Source organism: Rhinolophus ferrumequinum, chromosome 12 (assembly GCF_004115265.2).
Source record: "Rhinolophus ferrumequinum isolate MPI-CBG mRhiFer1 chromosome 12, mRhiFer1_v1.p, whole genome shotgun sequence".
Lineage (NCBI taxonomy): Eukaryota > Metazoa > Chordata > Mammalia > Chiroptera > Rhinolophidae > Rhinolophus > Rhinolophus ferrumequinum.
Genome location: NC_046295.1, coordinates 71,268,518 through 71,296,137, shown reverse-complemented (window position 1 = coordinate 71,296,137; position 27,620 = coordinate 71,268,518). Strand labels below are relative to the sequence as shown.

At 38.8% G+C, this 27,620-nt stretch overlaps 2 protein-coding genes across 2 annotated transcripts; one reads left to right on the top strand and one right to left on the bottom strand.

Moving 5' to 3' along the window:
- Positions 1-219: 219 nt before the first annotated feature.
- On the top strand, positions 220-18,274 carry PSMD5 (proteasome 26S subunit, non-ATPase 5). The gene is made up of 10 exons (XM_033122144.1): positions 220-423; positions 5,606-5,750; positions 6,715-6,828; positions 7,234-7,362; positions 8,915-9,024; positions 11,002-11,144; positions 11,915-12,106; positions 13,798-13,907; positions 14,276-14,416; positions 17,557-18,274. The coding sequence occupies exons 1-10, from the start codon at positions 251-253 to the stop codon at positions 17,812-17,814; spliced, it is 1,515 nt and encodes a 504-aa protein (XP_032978035.1). The 5' UTR covers positions 220-250; the 3' UTR covers positions 17,815-18,274.
- Positions 18,275-22,413: 4,139 nt separating this feature from the next.
- On the bottom strand, positions 22,414-25,071 carry B3GALT9 (beta-1,3-galactosyltransferase 9). The gene is made up of 2 exons (XM_033123687.1): positions 24,945-25,071; positions 22,414-23,692 (listed from the first exon to the last, which is right to left on the bottom strand). The coding sequence occupies exons 1-2, from the start codon at positions 24,948-24,950 to the stop codon at positions 22,589-22,591; spliced, it is 1,110 nt and encodes a 369-aa protein (XP_032979578.1). The 5' UTR covers positions 24,951-25,071; the 3' UTR covers positions 22,414-22,588.
- Positions 25,072-27,620: the final 2,549 nt, after the last annotated feature.

The window sequence follows — 27,620 nt, the reverse complement described above, 5'->3', positions numbered from 1 at the left end:
CTAAGATGATGCCCGACTGCGACCCTGCAACCACGGGCGACCATTGGCTCGGCCCTATCGGCCCCTCGTCTCGCGAGGCTTGGCAGCGAGCGCGCGCCGTCCGCCAGCTCCGTCTTGCTGTTGGGGCGGCGGGTCGCAGTTCCAGCCAACACGCAGGTAAAGGGAGGCTGCCCCGGGAAGATCTCGCGAGAGTCGGAGAAGCACGCCGGGAGCGCGGCGGAGGCGGGCGAGCCCCTGCAGGAGGAGCGTGATGGCGGCTCAGGTGCTGGCGCTGCTGAGGGAGGTGTCGCGGCTGGAAGCGCCGCTGGAGGAGCTACGCGCGCTGCAGTCGGTGCTGCAGGCCGTGCCGCTCAGCGAGCTCCGCGAGCAGGCGGCGGACCTGCGCCTTGGCCCGCTTTTCTCCTTGCTCAATGAGAACCATCGGTGAGTGGACCCTGCCTCTTGAGCAGGGGCGAGACACCCCCAAGTACGGAGACAGGGGTGGGTGGGGCGAGGGGAGGGCTTTACCCACTCGCAATAAAGGTTTTAAAAAAAAAACAAACAAAAAACCCCTGAAATTTCAGAGAGGGAGCATCCTGGGTTGAGGCAAGAGACGGGGTTTAAGAACAGCCTCTGCGGTGTGTCCCTGGCAATCTCCTGGTCTCGCTCCTCGAAATAGGAATTGAAGGGGGGAAAGCAGGGTTGGTTGCCCACCTATATATAAGGAGGGCTCCACAATTATGTGTACAAGTTCTTGACTTTTTCCCTCCTCTTAAGAAGGGGACCTGCCTTGGTAACTTGGCAAGATCCACCAACATTTTAGATTCATATACCATGCGATCCAGTAATCCCTGGTACCGGAGTTGAACATGCAGGTGTGTACTCGCACACAAAATGTGCTGCATATACAAGAGTATTCTAACAACAGGTGACAGCAAAAAGCTTGAAACAACCTAAATGTCCATTAAAAAAGGGATTCTAAGTAAATTAGAACACATTACCATGCAACACTATGCAGCTGTTAGAAAAGTTGAGATCTGTAGATGTGGACATGGAAAGAGCTCTAATGTATGTTGTTGAATGAAAAAAAATGTAGGAGTTTATGATTCCATTGTGAGTAATTTTCAAAAAGGATCACACACACACACACACACACACTCACAAGCTAGTATAACATTGGGGGTGTCTGAAAGGTACAGCAGAAACTATTAATATGGCAGTGGGACTTAGAATGATAGGAGAGCAACTTTTACGCTGCATTTTATGCACATCTGTAGTGTTTTATTTAAAAACACTTTGTATTTGATAATTTCGAAGAGTTTAAAAACATTTGTGGTCCAGAAATTTTCTACTTGAAAATATAATGAATCACTGAATCAACACTGGATGATTTTGGAGGGCTTGCTTGACTCTGACGTCAGATTCCTCCGTTTTTCAAAGTTTCCCTTTCATTAAATCCATTAGTTAACATTTTCAGGTCAGCCTATAAAATATCTCGTTTGTCCCCTTTAATTCAGGCCCTTCTTTTCTCCTTGCTAGATCTATTGCACCAGTGTGACTTACTGCCTCTAGGCTTCCTTTTCTAGCGTGACCTTCCCATACTGCAACCACAGTGAAGTTCTCAGTTCATTTGGCGCACGTCTTTTCCATGGTTTCCCACTGCCTAGAGTGTAAAATCTTGACTTCTTAGTCTGACATTTGGACCCTTAGAGCATACTTTTCCAGCCTCGTGTTCCCTCCACTCCTGAACACATAATCATCTGCTCCATCTGCAAGGGGCACCACTTACTTTCCCTTGAGCATAACTTGGTCCTTTCCTAACTTTGTTCATGCCAATTCTAACCGAAATGCCCTCTCCCTCTCCAGATTATTTAGGACCAAATGAAGTGCCATCGCCTGTAAAAAGTCTTTCCTGGTCACTCCAGTTACAAGTGAATCGTCCTCAGATCTCCTGAAGGACATTATGGTTATTTCTGTTAATGATACTTGAAACTATAGCCTTACATTATAGTTCCATATGTGTTTATTTGTAGTTTGTAAATTCTTTGAAGGCAAGGGCCATATTTTGTTCATCTCTGTATCCCACTAGGGTACAGCAGGAAATACATATGCCCAATAAAAGATTAGATTGACTAATTTTAGAGAGGCACCTAGTCCAACTACTTCATATTATGGATGAAGAGACTTTCAAAGGTCATACCACAAGTTGACACCAGAGATGCAACAGAAACTGAAATGAAGGGGAGTTTGAAGAGTAAGGTCCATGGGGGAGGTGATTTGCTGAATGAAGGAGCAGTGCTCTAGGAAACAATTTTAATGGAAATTTATTAAAGACAGGGTAATTCAGAACTGGGTACATAGCAGATACCAACTGTAATTTATGGAAGTAATTCTTCTCTGGATAGATTGGCAGTCTCCAGATAATATTGCTGTCATCCTGACTACACCACACAGGTTGCTGTGTACAGGTTCAGTATCTGATCTAATAAATGTAAGTCTGGAATCTTGACAGGAGTTTTTGTGAGGGAAAATTACTGCTTTACAACATGGAAGTCAAACAAGATTGATTATTATATAAGTTATTAACTCTTTGGCTTCTTGACACCAAAGGGCTACATGTGACCTGAAATTTGAGCACTATACAGTTTAACCTACCATTGCTTTAAAAAAAAAAAAAAGCTTTATTGAGATATTTACACCAATTGCACATAATAAAATGTACAATTTGACAAATTTTGACATGTATATCCCCATGAAACCATGACCACAATCAAAATAGCAAAGATATCTTTCACCCCCAGAAGTTTCCTTGTGCCCCTTAAAAGTCCCTCTCCTCTTCAGCCAGGTAATCACTTACCTGCTTTCTATCACTATAGATGAGTTTGTGCTTTTTTTTTTTAAGAGTTTTATGTAAATGGAGTCATACAGTATATACTCTGGTTTCTTTCCCTCAGCATAATTATTTTAAGATTTGCCCATGTGGTATGAAGGAATACTTCATTCCTTTTTATTGCTAAGTAGCAGTCCACTGTACCGATGTACCACAATTTGTTTATCAGTTCAACTGTTGATGAACATTTGAGTTATCTCCAGTTGGGGATATTACAAATACCACTGCTATGAACATTTGTGTATGTCTTTACATAGACTTATTCTTTCTTTTCTATTTGAGTAAATATCTAGGAATGGAATGGCTGGATGATATGGTAATTGTATGTTTAACTTTTCAAGAAGCTGCCAAACTGTTTTCCAAAGTGATTGTACCATTTTACATTCCCACCAACAGTATATGAGAGTCAATTATAGAGGTCAATGTAAAACCTAAGACTATCAAACTTCTCAAAGAAAACAGGAAAAAAATTTTGTGACCTTGGGTTAAACAAAGATTTCTTTGATGTGACACCAAAGGCATGATCCACAGAGAACAAATTGATAAATTGGACTTTATCGAAATTAAACATTCTACTCTTCGAAGGTCATAGTTAAGAGAATGAAAAGGAAAGTCACAAATGGAGAAAAATCTTTACAAAGAATATATCTGATAAAGGACTTATGTTCAGAATGTGTGAAGAACTCACAAAACTCAATGAAAAGAACCCAATTTTAAAATGGGCAAAATATTTGAACAGGAAGACACATAGATGGCAAATAAGCACATGAAAAGATACTCAACGTCATTAGTCATTAGAGAAATGCAAATTAAAATCACATTGAGATTCTACTACACACCTATTAGAATAGTTAAAAGAAAAAAGATACCAAAGCAATCCAGTGTCCATCAATGGATGAATGGATAAACAAAATGTAGTATATACATACAGTGGAATACTAACAGCCTCAAAAAGGAAGCGAGTTCTCACACATGGTACAACGGGATGAACCTTGAGGACATTGTACTAAATGAAATAAGCCCATCACAGAAAGACAAATACTGTGTGCTTCCACTTCTATGAGGTCCACAGAGTAGCCAAATTCAGAGACAGAAAGTAGAATGGTGGTTACTAGGGGCTGAGAGGAGGGGAAAATGGGGAGTTAGTGTTCAATGGACATAGAGTTTCAGTTTTAATGGAAGATGAAGAAGTTCTGGAGATGGATGGTGGTGATAGTTGCACAACAGTGTGGATTTACTTAATGCCACAGAACTGTACCTTTAAAAACGGTAAATTTTATGGTATATATAGTTACAATTTTTTTAAAATGGCAAAGAAACTCATGAGCAGTCACTCCCCATTTCCCTTTTTCTCCCCTTCCCCTAGTTCCTGGCAGCCAGTGATCTGCTTCCTGTCTATGGATTTGTCTGTTCTGGACATTTCATATAAATGGAATCATCATCCAAAGGAAGCCGTTTGTACCTGGCTTCTTAGCATAGTGTTTCCAAGACTCACCAATGTTGTAGCATGGATCAGTACTTCATTCCTCTTTATGGTTGAATAATATTCCGTTGTGTAGATAGACCACATTTATACATTTGCTAATTGATGGGCATTTGGGTTTCCATTGCTATGAATATTTGTGCACAGATTTTTGTGTGGACATGTTTTCAATGATCTTGGGTATAAAAACATTCTTAATTACTCCCTTAGGCTTAATTGTGCAAAATGCAATCCCTGAGTTAAAAGGGTATGTTCATTTTTAGGGTTTTTGCTATGTATTGCTTAATCACCTTTTAGAAAGGTTCTACCAATTTAATTGTATACTATTAGCGTATAAATGCCCATTTACTTGCACTGCCTTTTAAGAGACAAGGAAGTTATTCTTGAAACACTGTATCTGTATGTGGTAGTCATCAAGTTCTGATTAATTTATGACTTTAATAGCTCTTGAACTTTTTCCCTCTTCTCCATTCCCACTGCTGCTCCCCTCTTTCATTCTTTCACCTCTCACCATGAACTGCTTCTAACTGAAAATTCTTTCTCTAACACTGATGCAGAGTGATTTCTATAAGTCAAATCTCTTTGTGTACTTCTCTGCTTTAAAATTACTTCTGGACTTACCTTTGACTCCTGGAAAAAGGCTAAATTCCATAGCAGGACATAAAAGACCTATCAGAATCTGACTCCTGTGTATTTTTCCTATGTAATTTCTTGCCATTCATCTCCCTCCTTTTACATTCTCCCCACTTCCCTCCAATTCTGACCCCAGTCGTACCAAGCTACCTGTGGTCCCTTGAATGCATAACACTGTCCCATCCCTCTGTGCCTTTTCATGTGCTACTACTTCCTCCACATGCAACACCTTTCTTCTAGATAACTCCCACTTTTTCTTAAAATTTAGCTCAAATGTACCCTGTGCCCTGTGTTCTTTACTGAGCTCCCACAGCTTCCAGCTCTAACCCAGCTCTAACCTATTTATCTACCTGGATTATAGTTGCCTTCCTGTTTTTATGCATCTTCCATTAGACTGAGCTCCTTGAGGTTATAGAATGTATCTTATCCTTCTTTGTATCCCCAGCACGGACATGACACATAATAGGTACTTAGTAAATGTTTAATAACTTAATAGAAGCTGGTGTTTCCAAGGGACGTCTATGTAGAGGAGATCGTCATTGAGCCGGGTGTCAGTTATTAGATTGTTACTTCCTACCTGGCAGGACATGAACTAAGGAGGTCTATGGTGTCTCCTTTAGGGAACAGACAACTTTGTGTGTATCCATTCTGGAGAGATTGCTCCAAGCTATGGAGCCAGTTCACATGGCCCGGAACCTCAGGGTTGACCTGCAGAGGGGACTGACTCACCCTGATGATTCTGTGAAAATCCTCACTCTGTCCCAGGTATGAAATTTTGCTAGCACATAATAAGGGAACTAACAGTTAGTGACCACCTGTTCTGGGCTAGGCTCTATGCTGGGTGCCAAGACAGAGAGAGAAAGAAAACATCATCTCTCTGTCCCTAGGGCGTGTCTAGTCTATTCTAGTGTGCATAGCTTAACTATAACCAGAGGTATACAAGCTAAAGTAAAAAGTTCTACTCAGTACAATTGGCATTATTCATTCATCAAATACTGACTGATTTCCTTTTACACGCCAGGTATTGTATCTTATGCTGTTATTTCCTTCAAAGAGCCCCTAGTCTAGAGAAAAAGGTTGCCATGTTAAGTCTTTTCATGGTGGCATGAACAAAGTACTATCACTAAACCGACAAACTAAGACAATAACTCTTATCACCCTGGTAATCAAAACGTGTTACTATTTGGGTGAAGAACTGCTGTTGAGGATCATCTTGTTGAAACGTTAAGAGCAGTTAGTTTATCCAGTGGTATTCAACTACTGTTTTTACTTTTCTACTCTAAAGTGTTTATTCAACAAAAAGAGAAAAGTATCGATTTATTTACCATTTATGTGCCAGACACTAGTATGTGCTCCACCTATTTAGTCTCATTTAATCTTCATTACTCTCCTGCAATTAAGTACTGTATTCCCATTTTACAGACAAGAAATTAGGCTCAAAGAAGTTATTTAATTTGCCCAGGGTTTCAGTGCAGCTAAAAATGGAAAGAACTAGAATTTGTATTGTTTCACTGAAACACCACCTTTTTTTTTTTCCTTTCAAAGATGTGACTAGGCCAAATATGTATTTGGCTTTAATGAATTTGGGTCACTTGGAATTTTTAATAACTTGTCTTTTAGATGTAATCAGTAACTCTTAAAATAACTACACACTAAGGAAATTCGACAATCACGTGTTCACATGTTGCCCTACCTGGGGAGAGTATTTCTGATTGTTTTTTTCTTTCAGGTTGGAAGAATCGTTGAAAATTCTGATGCTGTTACTGAGATTCTAAATAATCCTGAATTACTAAAACAAATCGTTTATTGTATTGGTGGAGAGAATCTATCTGTAGCCAAAGTGGTGAGTCTGCCAGAACCATCGGCTTAATTAAAAGACAAAGAAAGGCTTTCTGGATTGAGGGGTGAGGGTTTAGAAGGGAGGATTTGTGTCATTGAATTTGCAACCATATAAATGGTATCAAATAAATCTATCATGTCAAATAAGTACTAGTAAATCCCGTCTATTTGCTAGACTACACATTTACAAATTATCCATCATAGGGCTTACATTGGGTTACTTCATAAGAAGCAAAACTTACACAGCAGCTATGTATGTTTTTCGATTATAAATAATAATAGCTAAAATGTAGTAAATGCTCGTTGGGCAAGGTGCATTCCATACATTAGTTTTCACATCAGTCTCTTATGAAGTAAATATTAACATTCTGTATGTTTATGACTTAAGAGATATTTTCTTTCCTATAAGGCCATTAAATCCCTGTCAAGAATATCACTGACCCAAGCTGGCCTGGAGGCTTTATTTGAAAGCAGTCTGCTGGATGATTTGAAAACTGTAATGAAAACAAATGACATTGTTCGATACAGGGTGTATGAGGTAAGACAAGAAACATACTTTCATCAGAAAGCATCAGCTTACAATTCAGAATGCAGTAAGAGTTACATTGGAAGGCAAGACGGCTCATTTAACATACATTAATTGAGTACGTAATCTGTGTTAGGCCCTGTACTGGGTGCTGACCTCCCCACCTGGTGTGTGAGACCATCAGATAAAAAATATTTATACTGCACTATATGTAATATAGCAGACGAGACGCCATTGAAACTAAACTTTGAAAAACTTAGCAGCAGTAGTAGTAGAAGTAGTAGTAGTAGAAGAAGAAGAAATGGCTCTCGTTTGTACCAGCTTTGTACTGAGCACTGTGCTAACTCCTCACACAAATTGTCTTCAGTTCTCACAGTAAAGCCGATACATTGACCTCACTGTAACTGATGGAGTCGTTGACCCAAGGCCACTCAGTTAATAGGCTACGTATTCCAAACAAATCCTCTACAGTCTAATTCGCTCTTCAAAACACTGTCTTACTTTGTATGTCTTGATACCAGGCTATCCTGTTTAATTTCTGTCTCTCTTGCTATTTCTGCTAAGTCTCCCGGCTCGTTATCCTCTATTGAGCTTTCAATTGTTGGCATTTGTGAAGGCAACGTCCCCAGCCCTGTTCTCCCTATAATCTGTACTCATTCAGCAATCTTATTCATCATGTGATTTCGGTTCCCACCTATAATGGTGAGGACTCTCAAAGGTAAACCTCCAACCCAGACCTCTGTTCTGAGCTCAGACCTTCATGTCCAACTGCTAACTCCTCACTCTCCCCCCCCAGATATATTCTAGGTCTCTCACCTCATGTTAAAACCAGACTCCTGATCTTCTCCACCTACCTCATGCCCCTAATAAAAAACAGCATCAACAAACTGGCCGTGTCTCATAGTCCACGTGGTTGGGTATTAGATCTCAAGTTCATTCACTATGAGGCCTTGTTCTTCCTGCCACATAATCCATTCAGCCATTACGTCATGTCAGTTTTACTTAAACCTATGCGTTTCTCTTCTTTGGTGTAGCCACCAACACCCTAGTCTAAGCTACTACTTGGATTACTGTATTGGCATCCAAACGGGTCTCTTGTCCATTTTTTGTCACTACTAGTCTATCTTCACATGCAGTCAGAACGATCTTTTAAAAATCCAAATCTGGTTCTGTCGTTCCTCTGCTTAAAATCCTTCAGTATCCTGTATCTCTCAATAAGCCCTCGGGACATACTTGAATGAGTAAGTGAATGACTGACTGATAGAATGCATACATGCATGAATAAATGAATGATTATTACAATCTGTGGTTGCTGATTCAGGGTTTTTTACCTTGATTGATGATTTCTTTTGTGAAAAATGCAGTTACACCCAGATACAATGGAGTGATTCTGTGCCAAAGTAATTTCTTATGTGTTTGATGAAATTTTCCTACGTGTGGAGACAAATAACAGTTTTAAAAATTTATTTATATAAAGTACCTAGACCTGTATTTAGCTTAAAATGAGATTTAACAGCTCTGGGGCTGTTTTGACCTTTCTGCTTTTTCTGTTCTTTTCTTTCAGCTAATTGTAGAGATTTCTTCTGTGTCACCAGAATCTTTAAACTCCTGTACCACCAGTGGATTGGTAACCCAGCTCCTCAGAGAGCTGACTGGTGAGGATGTGCTGGTCAGGTAGGTATGTTGGCTGAGAGAGAGAAATGTCCTCTTTGGGAGGGCCAGGAGACAACCTTGGGACTCAGTGTTATCTTCCCTGGTAGGACCTGTGCCCAGGTTTCAAGCTCATGACAAATATATGTCCTGAAGAAGGGGCCTTTAGGAAATACCTCAGGTTATATTGTGACAGCATACTGGAACTTAGCAAAGCCACATATGACTGTATAGCTCCTTTGGAATGACTGTTCCCTGTCCTTAGGCATGCATGTATGCTCTTACAAAGTTGCAATCCCATGATAAACTGCCACTTTGTATTAATGTGTTATCACATTATGTGTTACACATTTTTTGACATTGTTAAATAATAGCACCATGGCATGATAGAAAAACATGGACTTTTGAAAATGAGGAAGACTTGGGCTTACACGCATCCCTAGTACTTATTAACTGTTTGACCTTGGACAATTTGTTGCAACCATTCTGCACCTTAAGTATCCTTATCTCCTAAATGGAACAATGACAGATCTACAAAGAAGATAATATGAGGATTGAGTGAATTAACCATAGAGACCCATGCAATGGCTGACGTAGGTCCTCAAAGTAATGTTAATTCCAATTTTTTCAGCCCTACCCCCTAAGTCCCCTCTAATATTTGCCAAATGTTTCCTGGTTGATATTCTGCAATTTACTAATGCATCCTCACTGTTGAACACTTGGTTTGCTTCAAGTATTTTGTTTTTATAATAGCACTATAGTTATTTCGTGTACTCAGGATTTTGTTTTCCTTATTTTAAATGATTTTCTTACTGCCTTATGTTCTTTAAATGTGACTGAAATTGTTAAACTCATATGTATAAATCAGTCACCAATTACACTGTTTCATAGCATTCCTAATTAGGAAACTAATTTCGTTAATTTTTTTTAGCTATGTATCAAATTTTGTGACATAGAAAAAAACCCAACAGTCACTTAAAATACTTTAAGAGCAATCATAAAAAAGTTTTTATTTTTTTAATTTTCTTTGTTAGCTTTAGGTGTACAAAACAACATAATGATTAGACATTTACACCCCTCACAAAGTGAGAACCCCCCCAAGTCAAGTCTACTCCCCGTCTGACATTGTACAGAGCTATTACAATGCCATATTCCCTAGGCTGTACTTCACATCCCGTGACTATATAAATATATATTTAATCATGGTTAACATTCAGTATTACTTTATATTAGTTTCAGGTATATAGCACAGTGGTTAGGCATTGATATAATCTATGAAGTGATCCCCCCAATAAGTCCAGTGCCCATCTGATACCCTACATAGTCTTTACAATATTACTGATTATATTCCCCATACTGTATTTCGCATCCCCGTGACTGTTTTGTGACTACCAATATAAAAATGCTTTTTTAGTTAATTTGGAAAATTTGATCATGGGTGGGTATTAGGTGATACCAGATAACTATTATTAATTTTTAAAATATGTGGTAAGGAATTAAATTGTGAGAGAATATTTATGTTTTTTAGAGATGCATACTAAAGTATGCAGGGGTAAATGGCAACATGACTAGAATTTGCTTTAAAATAGTTCAGCAAAAAATGGAGAAAAAGGAGGTGAAATAAGTTAAGACAAAATCTTGATAACTATACAATCAAGATTATGGGTACACAGGGGCTTACTGTTCTGTTCTCTTTTGTGTATGTTTGACATTTCAAAATAAAACACATTTTAAAAAGAAATGTCTTAGAAGTAGCTATTTTATAGTGGAAACAATAATGGGACTCAAGTGAGAAAGTCAAGATTTAAGTCTAAACTCTGCCTTGTAATAAAATGTGATTCTGGACAAGTCATTGCAATTTTCTCATCCTGTGTCCTCATCGGAAAGAGTCGAGCCAGGATGATTGACCTTTCATATTTGGTGGGAAGAGTTAAATGAGATAACCTATATGAAAGCAGTTTATAAACCATGCTAATCATATGCAAAATCTTGGCATTTCAGAGCCACCTGTATAGAAATGGTGACATCACTGGCGTATACTCATCATGGACGACAGTACCTTGCTCAGGAAGGAGTAATTGATCAGATTTCTAATATAATTGTTGGGGCGGATTCAGACCCTTTCTCTAGCTTCTACTTGCCAGGTAAGAAATGTTGATGCCTGTGGAAATGACAGTGAGTGTTTTGTTTCTGAGTTATCTGTCAGGAGGAGCCTGGGGATTGTCTTCTTTACAGGTGATTCCCTTCAGGTAATGAGACCCATAGCCTCTTAATAGGGTAGAATCTTACCACCTTGGGAGCCTTGCACTGTTGATTCTGATTTCTTGGAACTACTGCTGTTTAGAGCATTAGGATAATTTCCTTTGAGTCACAGCCAAAAGAAACTAAATAAATATACTAGTAATGACATTTAGAGTATATTTCCCAGATTCACCAAGTCTCTGAGTTGGGATCTTTAATATAGGAACTACTCCAGTCATTCTGTCAAGGACATGGTTAGTTTTTCTTGAGTGCTTCTAGAAGTTGGAGATTTGTTCCTTCCTTAGGTAGCCTAGATTATTTAATTGATGAACATCTGTTTAAAATTTTCTTTCTAATAATGACTCCAAACTTGCCGTCCTGTAACTTGTATCCACTGGTCCTTCCTTGTTCTTTGTTCTCCCTCTTGTGTGTGTCAGTGCTTCAGTGTGTGGACCCCGCTCCATCGACACCTGGGGTTTCAATTCTCCGGGCACCACACGTCCCAGGTCCTTCAGTATTCCCTGTGGTCTGTCTGATTTCCAGGCAGCACGGTGCCATAACTCTTCTCCTCTTTCTGGCCTGTAGTTTATAACCGTCCCTATGAAAACATAGGACCCCCAATTTATGTGGTCTTCCTCCCCTATTAAAATAATATTTTTGTAAATGTCTCTAGGGTTTGTGAAGTTTTTTGGGAACCTCGCTATTATGGATAGCCCTCAACAGATCTGCGAGCGTTATCCTGTCTTTGTGGAAAAAGTCTTTGAAATGACAGAAAGTCAGGACCCCACCATGATTGGTGTAGCAGTGGACACAATTGGAATCCTGGGATCCAATGTTGAAGGAAAGCAAGTTTTGCAGAAGACAGGTTGGTATGACTTGTTTTGCCTTTCTTTAGAGATACCTTAATTTTTGACAGGGATTTGATATATGATAAATCATTTGCTGGTATGTAAAGTGCATTATAGAAACTGCTTTTGCAGATGGAAGTCTTTTTACCATGACCTTGGTTCATCCCTAAAAAGTCTCGTAATTATTACTGAAATTTTTTTTTTAACTTGGCTGAACCAAGTACTCCCCTCTACATCTTCCACAAATAGTATTCATGGGACAAAGACCATGGGCTAGATTCAGAAAGACCTGGATTCATGACCCAGTTTTAACACTAACTTAGCTTTTTGAACTTTATTTACTCACTTCACTACTCGAGGCCTCATTTTCCTCATGTTTAAAAAGGGGGTAACTACTTCTCAGGGTTGTTGTGATTATTTAATGAAAAGATACATTTGTTTTATATATGTAACTTTAAGGAAGGAAAAGGAACAAAAATTTGTTACAAGATTTTGTGTTAAGAGTGATGCTTTTATGGGACATCCATGAGTACCTTGAAAGCACTATGAGTTCCACACAAAACATCACATGCAGCACTGCTAAAAACCCTTGTGAAGTAGACGTTGAAATTTTATATGCTTTCGTATATCACAACTAATATCCTTGTTATATGTACTTTTCTAAGTGCTGTTACCTATGACATGGAATCCTTCTACCATCCTGTAAAGAACATACTATTGTCATTCTCATTTTACAGATGAGGTAGCTGAAGCTCAGAGAAATTAAGAAAATTTTCTAAGATCATACAGACTGTGGGGCGGCTGCTACTCAAATCCAGGTCCTTTGATTCCAAATCCTCTACACTTTGACTTATATATGCCATATTGCATATGAATGTGTGTTTTAGGCTTCTCATTTGGTCTCTGACTACATGTTTATTTTTATGTTGGTTGAGGTTTGTAGGGGTTAGTGTATTGAAAGCAAAGCATATTTTAAAAATCTCATTTTCAGTTAACACCCACGAAGATGGCTTTTATTTATTTATTTTTTTTAATAACAGGTGTTGACAAGGATGTGAGAAGTTATAACCCTTATGTATATCTGGTGGCAATGTAACATGGTGTAGCCACTGTGGAAAACAGTACGGTGGTTCCTCAAAAAATTAAACATAGAATTGCCGTATGATCCAGCAATTTTACTTCTAGGTATATAACCAAAAGAATTGAAAGCAGGGACTCAAGTAGATATTTATACACCTGCGTTCATTAACAGCTATTATTCACAGTAGCCAAAGGGGATAGAAATAACCCCAAATGTTCATTGACGGTCTATAACAAAAGGTGGTCTATACATACAATGGAATGTTATTCAGCTTAGAAATGAATGAAATTCTCATATGTGCTTCAGCATGGAGAAACCTTGAAGACGTTATGCTAAGAGAAATAAGCCAGACCCAGAAGGACAAATATTGTATGATTCCACCTATTTGAGGCACTTAGAACAAATACACAGAGACAGAAAGAATGGTGGTTACCAGGGCACAGGGGTAGGGAGGAATGAGTGTTGTTGTTTGATGAGTACAGACTTTTCGGTTTGAGATGATGAAAAATTCTGGAGATGGATGGTGGTGATAGTTGCACAACAATGTGAGCTGTATGCTGGTTAAAATGGTTAATTTTATGTTATCTGTATTTACCACAATGAAAATGATCTTGTTGTCCTTCAAAGGAACTCGCTTTGAATGCTTGCTCAAGAGAATAGGATATCAAGCAAAGAATGCCCCAACAGAGCTCAAGATTAGGTGTTTGGATGCAATCTCATCTCTTCTTTACTTACCAGTAAGTAAATAGGGAAATTAATGAGGGACAGCTGTATGAGTTAACATCATACAGGTTAACTTAATATAAATGTTAACCAAATAAAGGCTGTATTTCTTACTCTTAGTAAAAGAACACAACCCTCGTTATATGACTAGTGACATTTTTAAGTTGAAGTGGAATCAGTATTAGAACTGAAGAGTACCCTAGAAATTGCTTAATCAACCCCATAAAACAAACAAAAAAAAAACTGGGCAAGTCTGGGCTGGGTTTGGGAAAGAGTGCTCCAGAGTTAGCAGAGATCACACAGCAAGTAATGACAGAGTGCCATCAGAACCCAGGTTTCCTGACTTACTAGTGTCTTGAGAGTTTTCTTTTCTGTCCTGTAGCCTGAGCAGCAGACGGATGACCTCCTGAGGATGGCAGAGTCCTGGTTTTCTTCTTTATCTCAGGACCCACTGGAGCTCCTCCGCGGCATCAGTAATCAGCCCTTCCCTGAACTACACTGTGCTGCCTTAAAAGTGTTCACGGTAGGCATCTCTTCTTTTCCACAGGTTCTTCTGGGACTCTGCCAATTCAACACGTGAGCACTTGAAATGAGCAGGCGCGCTGCCATGCCTTGGGGATGCACAAGTGCAGGGCACAGCTTCTGCCCTCTGCTGTTAGTATAGATTAAAGAGGGAGACAGATATATGTACAGATTGTTTCACTGAATGTACTGTGGAAGAACACAGGGTGTTGTGGGATCACAGAATTAATTCCAGATTCCTCATGTGCCGTCACACAAGCCCTTATTGACCCAGCCTGGTCTTCCTGAGCCTTCTTGCCTGCCTTGCCCCTTCTGGCACTTAGTGTTCTCGTGATACATACTGCTTGCTTTATGTCTCTGGACCTTTGCTCTCTACTTTCAACACTTCTTCCCCGATTTGCTTGTTAACCTCTTACTCATTCTTCAAGGACTAGCTCAGGTATCTCTTCAGCAAGCTTTGCCAAACCCACAAGGTTAAGTTAAGCAGTGTTGGCTCCCATATACTTTGCACTTATTTATTCATTCAGCAAATATTTGTTGAGTTTCTTTTTTGCTTTTTGCTAGGTTCTGGGGATACAATAGTGAACAAAATATACAAAGACCTTCCTTTCATGTAGCGCATATAGCACCTCTGGGTAAGGGACCCAGACAGTAGGTACAATTCTGTAGTTAATTATATAATTACAGCTGTGGTAAGGATTTTACCTCTGTGTTCTATTTATTACATTATATTAAAATATTTATTGACCACTTAAACAGAATTTGTTGAGAATAGGGACCAATACTTCCCATGGTGCCTGGGCTCATGGAAATACAGTCATCACTTTAGTATTCTTACTAATGGGATCTCAGGCAGCATGTGTGGCCTAGAGAGGGAGGGAACAGGAATAGTGGAGGAGACAAGAAAGTGAAGACTTCCTGCAAGATGTGATACATGATCTGGGTCTTGAAGAATACAATATCCCTATCAACTTCAAGAACATTGTTTTTAGACTGCTTCATCTTTGCCCGAAGTCACTGTGATGGTCATTTTGGCTTCTGCATCGATGTTCTTATTATTTATGTATTTTTTTCCCCACTCTTCTACCTTATGCTTTACTTAGTTGGCCACAGTTGTAGATAAAATTTTTATTCACTTATTGGGACAGCTTTTGTTATTGCAGCACACTCTTCGTCTTTGACAGTTGTTAACAAGGCTGATGTTTCTCAAACTTTAAGATCTTGTAAAAATGTAGATTCCAATTTAGTGGTTCTGCGATGGAGCCTGAGATCCTGAATTTCTGACAAGCTCCCAGGTGATGCTATGCTGTTGGTCTGTAGAACACACTTTGAGAGGAATAGACTAAGCTATAAACTTGATTGTTCCTTGTTCTTCACTAAAATGGAATAGTGAGATTTTTAGAAACATTATAAAAAGTTGCTTTTTCATTATTTTAAAATTTGGAAAAGATTAAGAAGATATTTTAAGTCACATAAAATATCTTGGTTGGTGTGTTTCCTTTTAGTATTAGTATTAGTGTTAGTGTTGATTGATTGATGAAATATTTCAAACATAGAGTCATACCTTGCTACACCTCTGCTCAAACCCATTCCCCACCCTCCTTCTCTGGATATAATTAATCACTGTCAGGGTTTACAAGCCCACACATGATTTTATGCTTTTACTACATATGCATATATCCTTAAACAAATTACAGTATTTTATATATTCTTTAACTTTGTAAATGGTATCTTGTTGTTCATATCATTCTGCAATTTGCTTTTTCTCCTCAACGCTGTTTTTAAGATTTATCTATATTAAAAGAGGCAACTAGAAAGTCATTAGTATTTCACTGAATAGCCACAGTGTATCATTCTCTTATAAATGAAGATTTAGACAATATTACAAATGATGCTGCAATGAACATTCTCAAAAGTATCATCTTACATACATGTATGAATATGAGAGTTTCTTTAGGATAGTCTTTAGTTTTTGTTTTTGTTTTTCTGCTGTTGTAATTATGCCATGTATATTATTTTGATTTGCTTTTTTCATGTAACAGATTTACCTATTTTTTATAAACATTCTTAATGTTTTTATTCCATTTTTTATTGCTATATTCCATAATTAACCCATCTCTCCACTATTAGACATTTATATTATAACTGTCACACTGTGATGAACGTCTTTGTATAAAAAAGTATTTTTGGGCCAGCCTGGTGGCTCAGGCGGTTAGAGCTCCGTGCTCCTAACTCCAAAGGCTGCTGGTTCGATTCCCACATGGGCCAGTGGGCTCTCAACCACAAGGTTGCCAGTTCAATTCCTCGAGTCCCGCAAGGGATGGTGGGCTGCGCCCCCTGCAACTAAGATTGAACACCGCACCTTGAGCTGAGCTGCCGCTGAGCTCCCGGATGGCTCAATTGGTTGGAGCGTGTCCTCTCAATCACAAAGATTGCCGGTTCGATGGTGGGCTGCGCCCCCTGCAACTAGCAACGGCAACTGGACCTGGAGCTGAACTGCGCCCTCCACAACTAAGACTGAAAGGACAACAACTTGAAGCTGAACGGCACCCTCCACAACTAAGATTGAAAGGACAACAACTTGGAAAAAAGTCCTGGAAGTACACACTGTTCCCCAATAAAGTCTTGTTAAAAAAAAAAAGAAAAAAGATATTTTTAACATTTATATTATTGTCTTAAATTCCCAGGAAGGAATTTAAGCAAAAAGTAACTTTTTTTTTTTTTTTTTTAAAGATTTTATTGGGGAAGGGGAACAGGACTTTATTGGGGAACAATGTGTACTTCCAGGCTTTTTCCAAATCAAGTTGGCCTTTCAATCGTAGTTGTGGAGTGCGCAGTTCAGCTCCAGGTCTAGTTGCCATTGTTAGTTGCAGGGGGTGCAGCCCACCATCCCTTGCGGGACTTGAGGAATTGAACTGGCAACCTTGTGGTTGAGAGCCCACTGGCCCATGTGGGAATCGAACCGCAACCTTCGGCATTAGGAGCACGGAGCTCCAACTGCCTGAGCCACCATGCCGGTCCCAAAAAGTAACATTTTTAAGGTTCATGTTGCCAAATTTCTTTCTAAGGATGTGCCATCCTACTAACAAACTTAACTTCTTAAGTCTCAGAGGAATTGTGTTTTTTTGCCTTCCATTTCAGGCCATTGCAAACCAACCCTGGGCTCAGAAACTTATGTTTAACAGTCCAGGTTTTGTAGAATATGTGATGGACCGGTCAGTGGAGCATGACAAAGCTTCAAAGGATGCCAAATATGAACTGGTGAAAGCTCTTGCCAATTCCAAGACAGTTGCAGAAATCTTTGGAAACCCAAATTATTTGAGGCTCAGAACTTATCTGAGTGAAGGTCCATACTATGTGAAACCTGTTTCCATGACAGCAGTGGAAGGAGCTGAATGATTTCTTCTAGAATCTAGACCATTTTTGGACCAAAACTTCTCCTAAGGTATTTGACTCCCTCTGTATTTTACAAAACAGAGACCTCCCTCCCCCAGAATTATGGAGTGTCAAACCTAATTTTATCACCAACATTCGTTATGTTTCTACATTGAAACACTATGTGAAACCAGGAAAGCAGGCAAACTTGGTCATAATTAAAACAGATGTTTTTCAGATTTATTTGACTGCCTTACTCTTTGCAAGAAGATGGAAGTTTTGTTCTCCTCCCAGAAAATTTTCATGGACTTACCATTTTATTTTAAAATCTGCTTCAACCAAAATGAAACCAAATTTTTTCTCTTCACCACTTTTTTTTTTTTTTTTTTAATTCTTTTCCCCCTTCTGATTCCGCTTTCAAAGTCTTGGATATATGTATTCTTTGAAAAACAAATAATGTGGCATCTTTAAATTATGTTCTCTATCCTAAGAATAAATACTTTTAATAAGGTCTTTTGATTTTTTTTCTGTTACTATTATTCCTTTGAAAAATAGACAGTAAACCTTTTAAAAATGTTTCTAGTGTTCTTTGGTGCTTTTTTGCTATTTATCAATGAGTTTTACTCTGTTGTGATTTTGGAGGAGGAGACTGATAACATACTAAACCAGAACGGTCCCCAAACTGTCTTTATATTTATTTGTGGGTCATCATTGTTGAGGGTTTTGCTTTTAACTTTTTAGATCCATCAAATCAATGTTGAGTTGATAAGGAGAGGCAACCAGACTCCTAATAACCAGAGTCAGAACAGAGGGGACGCTGTGTGAACCAGGGTGCCATCTCATTTATTAACAAAGGATGCACTTGTTTTTCACTGACAAAAATTGTTCCCACCTGTTTTCCAGTGCCCTGCTCTCTAAACAGCAAAGCACTCTGCATGCCAGCCACCGATCCAGAGGTTTCTGCGTGAGTTTATCATCAGAATGTGACAGTTCAGGCTCTAGAGATAGGTTTCTTTTAAGCCATGGTGACATCAATAGCCCACCCCTGCTCTGTAACAAAATGGATCGCAGGTGACTGGAATTCTCTTGTCCCCAGGTTGCTCATCTCTCTTCTGCCATCTCTGGTGTCCCTGAGTCTCCTTTTTCCATACTTCCATAACGAATCAGGCCACAGCCAAGTCTTTCTTGGCCCGGAAGAAACATTCTGTCCCTTGATGGTGACTTTTGTTGAATCTCTTTCATTATGTTGATTTTATTCATTTAACGTCAGATTTCAGAGGATTGCCTCTGCTGTGGATCACATACACATTCTGATTTGCACCTGCAACGTTTTTAAGGTGAAATAAAATAGGCAAATTACTATTTCAGTTTGCATTTAATAAATACTTATTAGATGTTTGGCATTGGCAAAAGTGTTAGACATTGTCCTAAGCGCTAAATTCATCTCATTTAATTTTTACATCTCTGTTTCACAGATGAAGAAACTGAGGCTCAGAGAAGTTAAGTAGCTTATCCCAAGATCACACAGGTAGCAAGTGGCTAATCGTGGTGGAAAATAAGCCAATAGAAAATTAGGACCATTTTCTCTGAGTGAGATTTTTGTTCTTTCAGCTTTTCAATCAGACGAGAGTAAGATCTGTCCAGTGTGTGTCAGTTAAGCGCTCAGGCAGTGTTTAGGCCTGTCCTTTTCTTTCAGATAGGCACCTCTGAAGGTCATCTATAGAATGACCATGATGTTGACCTATGGTAAGGCAGTGACCACAAACTAATACCTAGTAGACAGTAAGCATTTAATGGTTACCTGTAATGTTCAGGGCAAGTGACCATACCTGGGTGGTCTTCTTGCTGGTACTTTTCAATAAAAGCCCTTAATGCAAAATTAACAGGTAAAAATACAATACCAGTTGGAACAATTTCAATAATACTTCTGCGAATAGGGCAATTTAGTGGCATTTGTGAAGTTGTCTACATATAGAAGTTACCAGATGCCTGAAGAACATTCTCCAAGCAATTTCTACAAAATCGGAGAGTATGCTAGTACACGATCGTCTTCAGAAATACTGTAACAAATGGGACATGTTAACTTGTCCTCAAAATTGTGCATTTCCTATCAAGAGAAAAAAGTATTTTAAGTCTATGCATAACAAAGAGACCTATATATACGTAAAGTTTTAGCTGTTAAGCTCCAAGTTGTTACTATACTGTGCTTTCATTTAAAAAAGGATCATTGAGGTATTTGCTAAGATTTTTAAAATGTAGATTTTTTTTGGTAGTGCAATTCTTAATATATAATATCGAATAATCGATCATCTTTAAGAGCTTATTACTTTGGCACAGAAATGCTCAACAAAAAAATTCTAATTTGTAGTAAATTGTTTCACATTAACGTTATTTAAGTTTGTTCCCATGTAATGAAGACTAAAATTCAAAGTGTTTGATTGAAGTCTACTTAGGTTATAGCTACTCTGTCCAACTTTTTACGTTCTAAAATGCTAAAATGAGGCTTAGCAAACTTATATTCTTTAATTCAAAAGGAGAATTCAGGCTCCCTGTTGGCTCAACCATAGTTTCTAAAGCAAGTTATTAAATTTCTCTAGTAACTGTTGCTATAAATTTCTTAGCTTCTTGAAATGGACTACTCGTGTGCTTAAAGCCCAGATTCAGCATAGCGTAATAATCTAACGTAATAATTTTAATTTGAAGATTTTTAAGGGAAAACCATTTTAGAAATTGGTCCTTGCAATAAAAATCAGTTTGAAAGAAAAAAAAAAATTAGCATATAGTAAATACACTAATTGAGGGAAACAGAAAACACCTATTCTAGGCTTGAGAGAAGAAGTTTTCCCAGGGAAGGAAACCTCTGAATCTTGAAGAACCGGTAGGAGATAATCAAATGAAGAACAGAGAGAAGCAAGCAGGTAAATACGAAAATGAGAAGACATTTGGGGAACTAAAAGTAATTCAATATAACCAACGCCTAGGGAAAAATTGCAAAGTTCTTTATTGTTGTTACCAATAATAGCTACCATTTCTTAGCATTTACTTTATGTTAGGCACTTGGTGGACATTTTCTCGTTTTATACTCATAACAGCCTTACAAATAAGTATCATTTTGCAGACACAAAGCCTGAGAATGTAAGCACCTTGTTCAGGTTGCACAGCCCAGAACCAGAGTATTCACCTGGCTTCCTGAAGATTAGTCAGAGGTGTTTTACTTTTATTATTTGGTTCTATTTTGAAGATAATAAGCAGACAATTACTGTGTGTCAGGCATTGTTCTAAAAGCTTTTCACGTACTAACTCATGTTCTCCTACTCCTAGGAGTTAGATACTATCATTACCCTGTTTATACCTGACACTGAAACAGCAAAGTTAAGGAACTTACACAAGGTCACACAGCAAATAAGTGGAGCCAAGATTTGAACCTAAGATATTTAACTCAGAACAAATGTTCTTAAATGCTGCTTCTTCCTCTTATTGAATACTTGTATGGGCCAAATCCAAAGCTAAACACTTGCCATATCTCATTTAGTCCACAATCCCTACAAGGTTGATTTTATACATAAACCGAGTCTCAGTATGGTTTAGTAACATATCCCAAACAATGTCATGGCAGGGATTTTCAAACTGTATTACTTTAGGGATACCTGAAATCCCCAAGAACCCCAGGATGGAAAATATCGACTTAGTGCCTAGTCATTATATGCAAGAAATCACAAAGCATGTATTGTGGGTTGAATTGCATCCCCTCAAAAGACAGTGGAATCCTAACCCCTGGTACCAGTGAATGTGACCTTATTTCAAGATACGTTGTTGATTTGCTTGATTCCTGATATGATCAAGTTAAGATGAGGTCATTAGGGTGGGCTCTAATCCAGTAACTGGTGTGCTTAGAAGAAAAGGGAAATTTGAACAGAGACAGCACAGAGGAAAGATTATATGAAGTCACAGACACACAGGCCATGTGAAGATGGAGGCAGATATTAGAGTGATGCGTCTGTAAGCCAAGGTTAAAGCTAAAAGAGCCAAGGGAGGATTCTCCACTACAGGCTTCAGAAAGAGCATGGCCCTGCTGACACCTTGATTTCGGACTTCTAGTCTCTAGAACTTCAAGCAAATAAGTGTTTCACATCACCCAGTTTGTGGTACTTTGTTATGGTGTCCCTAGGAAACTAACAGAGCATACGCATATACATAACATGAAATGTGAATTTGTTGCATCCCATCTGTGAAACACTGCCTAATTAGGACTTGATGAAAATTGTTTCACAAAAAGTTAGAGATGCAAGTCTCTACCCTAGTGAGGTTTGAGTTAATATATACTAGGTAGCTACCACTTTTAAATTAAATGTAATTCCAGCACCCAGTGTACTAAAATGTTTCCAGCTTGCAGACAAGATGAATACTTTGTTAAACAAATTTGTTAGTTAGTGCTTTTTCTTTCATTCTGAGCATTCTCAAAAATTAGTCACCGTGGCTATCACTGAGTCATGACAGTTCCATAGAATGTGATTTTTTTTTAAATACACTAGTTGTAAACAGAAACAAGACTTTTGGTTTTAATTAATGTTCTCTCTTCCAGATGAGAGGTTTTATTTTGAAAAGAATCATGTTACACCAACTTAAATTTCTTAAAATGAGGTTTCAGTATGATGCAGTACATCAGGGTACTTAGAACACTTTGCAACTTTTTGAGTACACTTAAAAACACTTAAAACACCAAGAAGGAGGGATGCTTTCTATAACAAGGTAGGAGGTAATTTAAAAAGAACACTCCTGTAAGGAAAACAAAGAAATCCTAATCACCAAAATACAGGGCATTGTTTTTTACGGTACCAATGTGAAAACGTTTAAAGCTGTCAAGGTATGTCAGAAGTTTGCAGGAAATGAGCCCGGAGTAAGTCTCAAATAGTGTACATTCTTTCCCATCGTTAATTTCCTTCCACGCCAGGAGCATTTCGGCATCTGTAGTTTCTGAGGATGTGAAGATGAACTTATAGCAGCATCTGTTGTATCTGATGTGTCTTTTCCCAGAAAACCTTGAACTGTGGATGGGTATAAGGCCAGTGGACTTGGCACAAATTCCTACAAACACATCAGCAGGCACTATCATGGGTACTTCTTTGAAAACCACATACATCATCCGAGCCACATCCTGGGACATAATAAAACCTCCGCCACTGCAGTAATCTGGGTAGTACTTTTCTGGGTACTCGCTAAGAGGGACAAATTCTTGGCTATTAGGGTCTCTGTTGGGTGTATCCTGATGGATAACTCTTCCTACATAGATATCTTCAAGGTGTTCTTTCAGATTGAGAAGATAGTCGACCAAGCCTGGTAGATTGACGAACATCTCTTCCTCGACCTTGAGAATGAAGAGGGCATTAGGACAGAAAGTCACAGCCCACTGTGTCATTGTGATGAGCTTCAAGGTTTGGTTCTCAGCACTGTCCAAGAAGATTCCTTCAATTATATCATTATTCTTATGGGACTCTCTGTCTATCTCTTGCTGGGTAGTTACCAAAATAGGCATCCCCAAAGCAAACAGTGTGAGAATGGGGTGCCCTCGGATGCTGGTCACATTACCCCAGGTTTTCCTGATGAGGTTCCGTCTTGTTTCATTTCCTGGGCTACTGAAGATGAGAGAGAGCAGAAATATATTCTTCCCTTTACACACTTCTGACTGGCTCAAGATATAATATTTGGAAAGGTTACTTCTTAGGGGCTCCGTGTTCAATTTTCTTGCCTTATCTTTAATTTCAAGAACTTTCATATTTACATAAGGCAAAGCATGCAGAAAGTATTCTTCCACAAAATCTGCCCCAAAAAGCAGGGCATGAAATAGGATAACATTAAACAGAATGAAACACCACTGGTGAGTCCGAAGTCTGCAGACTGTCACCTAAATAAGAGAAGAGCACACATTCATTCAAGCTTCATTTCCATTTGTTTTTGCCCCCACTGAACACTGTATGTACCTCTTATCTTACTAGCACTTAGCTGTACATTATTTTAAGTGTTTCCTATTATTTATTTTTGTGAATCTGTCTCTCCCACCAGATTGTGGCCTCCTGCACAGCAGGCATCATATCTCGCTCTTCTCCAGTGCTGCTGAGTTCAGTGTTTGGCATAAAGTGGACAATGAATAAAATGTTGGTTGGTTGGTTGCTTGTTTGGATGAGAGCCTGCTTACTATAATACAAGGTGCTGTGTTAAAACACTGGGAGAGCAAAGAGGAATCAGACATAGACACATGGACATAAAGTAACAAGTGGCATCATTGTGCTAAAAACCTGTAGGAAAATACATGACGTTCTTTCTGGAATCGAAGCACCTGGATCAGTTTCTTCTCTAATTACAAAGGTCAAGGGCTATTTTTCAATGAAATGGTTGCTTTGGTTGGCAACCACTTCATTGTAGCACAATGGCTGCTATCAAACATTTACATTCTTCCAGTTTAACTTTTCAACTTAATCTAATACTGAATTCTGACATTGTCTGTTTTGACAATGTCCCTTAATCCATCTGACATGTCTGTCAATATGGACAGATTCCTGCTATCTGCTAGCACCCCTTCAGAGATCTAGGATGGATCCCTGCCAAGTTTACTCCGCCTCATCAAAGGAGATGGAAACTTTCCATCTGGAAGAGCATATGCAGTATTGTAATATAATAAAGCCAGGGAACATTAAAGGAATTAAATCTCTCTTCATTGGAGCTTTGATCAACAAAGCATCCCATAATATTTGCCATGGGCCAGGCACTGAGTTAAGCACTTTACACGCCTTAATCATTCAGCCCTGGTAATATCCCTTTCAGATACGTTTTCTTCAAAATTAAGCTGAGTATCTGAGCTGTTCAGTAATTTGCCCAAGATCATTCAGTGGGTGAAGGGGTGGGGTAGGGCTATGATTTGAACTCAAGTATATCAAATTCCAAAGCTCACTCTTAACCACTAGAGAATCCTGATTCCCATCTTTTACTTTTCCGTGTTTTTTCAATGGGAAAAAAACAACAAAACAAACTCCTGAAATTTTAATCTGAACTCCTTCCCATTTTCTCAGTGCTGATTATTTGTACATAGAAGAAACTTCAGCCTCCTCAAAGCCTATTTTAATAGATAGCAAATGCTTCAAAGATTACAAGAAACTTACCTGCATGTTGTCTGTGAGCAATTTCAGAGCTTTGGAAATTATTGAGTCCAGATGCCAAATTATGCCCAAATGTATCTCAGGATCACGCCAGTCTAACAGCAATTGAGGTAAAGTACTTTGTGCCTGAGACTTCAGGATAAGGTTTCTGGCCAATCAACCTGAGCTTTTGTCCCAGAATACCTGCTGGCTCTATAGGAGAGCAAGTGCTGATCATGTTACAGCTGGAGTGAATCCAGAACAAAGAGTAAAAAAAGTGAACCTCTTCAAATGCTTCCAATCTTCTGTACCTCTTGAAACTGACCCCTTGTTTTTAGGCTGAGCTCCAGGTGAAGTATGCATGGGAGTGGAAAGAATAGTTCAGCCAACATCGCCCCTTCCACAGCACCATCACACAAGGAGAAACATCATACAGTGTTTGGAGTGTCTCTCAAGAAACTAAACTGTTGAGCGAAATCTATCAAGATGGCGGAATAGAAAAAAGAAAGAGAGAAACTAAACAGTTGGAGTAGTTCCTGCCCCCCAGTACATTCACATGCAAGACGTGCACCAAACATCAAGGAATACATGTTATCCTGTGTGGGTACAGTTTTTCTCCCCAAGGAAACATATGGTGAGGTTTGGGGTATCTCTCATTGGGAAGGATTTTGAATTCCTAATATAGGCTATGCAAGAACTTTACTAAATCCAACTACTTCTCCCAGGCAACTTTATCTCAAAATGGAAAACAACATGTAGTCCATTTTAGCCTAAATTGAAGAGACTGAGCATTTGATGTTGGCTATTTTCCTAGAGCATGTATGTGTAGGAATTATCCCAAACACTCTTTCTACCAGCAAGTTTATTTTAAGAAAAGAACACCCAGTATATTTTGATGTTTCTATCACATAAGCAATTGTACCGAGCATTCTGTTGTCATAGCAGGCTATATTTCCTCTTTTTCTTTTCATATATTGATTCGCCTGCCTGCTATTCACAGCAGTTTTTGTAATTATTTGGCTAGGAATAACTCATTATATTTAAAGGTGTCTATGCTTTCTCAACAACGTAATCTGGGGAATGTTTACTAAGTGGGAAAATCTAACTTCAGAAACCATTCAAGTGAAAGGGAAGTTTTACATATAATAAATCTAATGATTAAATAGGTCTTACGGGTATTTAAACATTCTATTTTGCAACTTTTTTTGGAGCCATAAATTATGCTCCTGGATTTCCTCTGGGCTTAGAGAATTTGGTTTCTTTGTCCATGAGAAGTTTAAACAATATTGTCTCTGGGGCAGCTCCATCTAGAATTTTTCAGTTTGAGTTATCAAACTCCTACCATGTTGGGGTTGAGAGTGTTTGCTGCAAATATATAGTGGTGCTTGATTTTTTTTATTACCTTAGTAGTGGCTTCCTTTTCATAGACGTTATCCTATCTGTGTACCCATGTCTTTAAAATTTTTCTTATAATATTGTCAACAGTGACTCTCTGGCTTAGAACTCTGCAGAGGTTTCCTGTTGCCTACCACATCCAATTTGCTCCCTTGAGACCTGACTTTTAGGACACCATACTTGGCTTCCACTCTACATGGTCAATGATTTTATTTCCCATGTTTCAGTTACCCTAGGTAAACTCAGGATGTTTGGAGCTTTGGCTGTGCTATACCACTAATGGGGTGTTTGACTGTCTTATTATCTATATTACATGTTATGTCTATATAATCGGACCGAACTGTCCAATATGGTAGCCCTAAGCCACATGTGGCTATTTAAATTTCAACTAATTAAAATTAAATACAAAAATTTATTTACTTAGTTGCTGTTAGGTCAGCTACGGGCATGGTCCCCGCCTGACTAGCCTCATTATCTCGCCGCAAGCCTTACAGTTGCATTAAGAACTTTTCAAGTGTTCAATAGCTGCAAGAAGCTACTGGCTGCCCTATTGGATAGCACAGGTAGACAATATCATTGCTGTGAATCCTATTGGATACTGGTATAATGCATGTGAGTGTGTGTGTGTGTGTGTGTGTGTGTGTGCGCGCGCGCGCGCGCGCGCGCGCGAGGTTTATGAGCCCTTCCAGAGAGACAAGGATAACTTATGCTCCGAAGAGCACCGAGGTTGAAATCCTCTTTTGACCTGGGTTTCTTCAACTCTAAAATTGCAGTCATAATAGTAACTACTATTTCCATGTAGAGTCGTTGTGGAAATTGAGTGCTATAACACACATAAAGTGGCTAGATGAGTACCTGGCACATAGGAAGCACATGGTTTTAGTTCTTGACACTAAAAAATTTGTATTTCATCTCCCATGATTTTAGTTTTTGACACTAAAAAATTTGTTTCATCTCCTTAGTCCTCAGAATGATAAGAGAGGGAGGATACTATAACGCTATAAAGATAAGGAAAATAAAACCAGAGTGGTTAAGTAACTAGGCCATGGGCACAGCCAGAGTGTGTAAGAGCTGGGATTCGAATCTGGATCTTCCGACTCTCTTCTTTCCCTCACCAACCCGTTTAATTTTTCCCCTTAGCACTTGCTAAAGCTTGCACCCTGTCTTACTTATCTGCCTCCTCCACTGGGAGGTAAGCCGCAGAAGGTCAGTGATTTTTGTTCACTACTCCAACCCGCTAGAACAGGGTTCGGGACATAACAGGTGTTCAGTGGACACGTCTTAAGACACTTTGGACACGTCCCT

Coding starts and splice junctions, on each gene's coding strand:
- PSMD5 (XM_033122144.1), top strand. CDS start 251: ATGGCGGCTCAGGTGCTGGCGCTGCTGAGGGAGGTGTCGCGGCTGGAA. Junction 7,363..8,914: donor TTCGATACAGGGTGTATGAG/GTAAGACAAGAA, acceptor CTTTTCTTTCAG/CTAATTGTAGAGATTTCTTC. Junction 11,145..11,914: donor CTCTAGCTTCTACTTGCCAG/GTAAGAAATGTT, acceptor AAATGTCTCTAG/GGTTTGTGAAGTTTTTTGGG.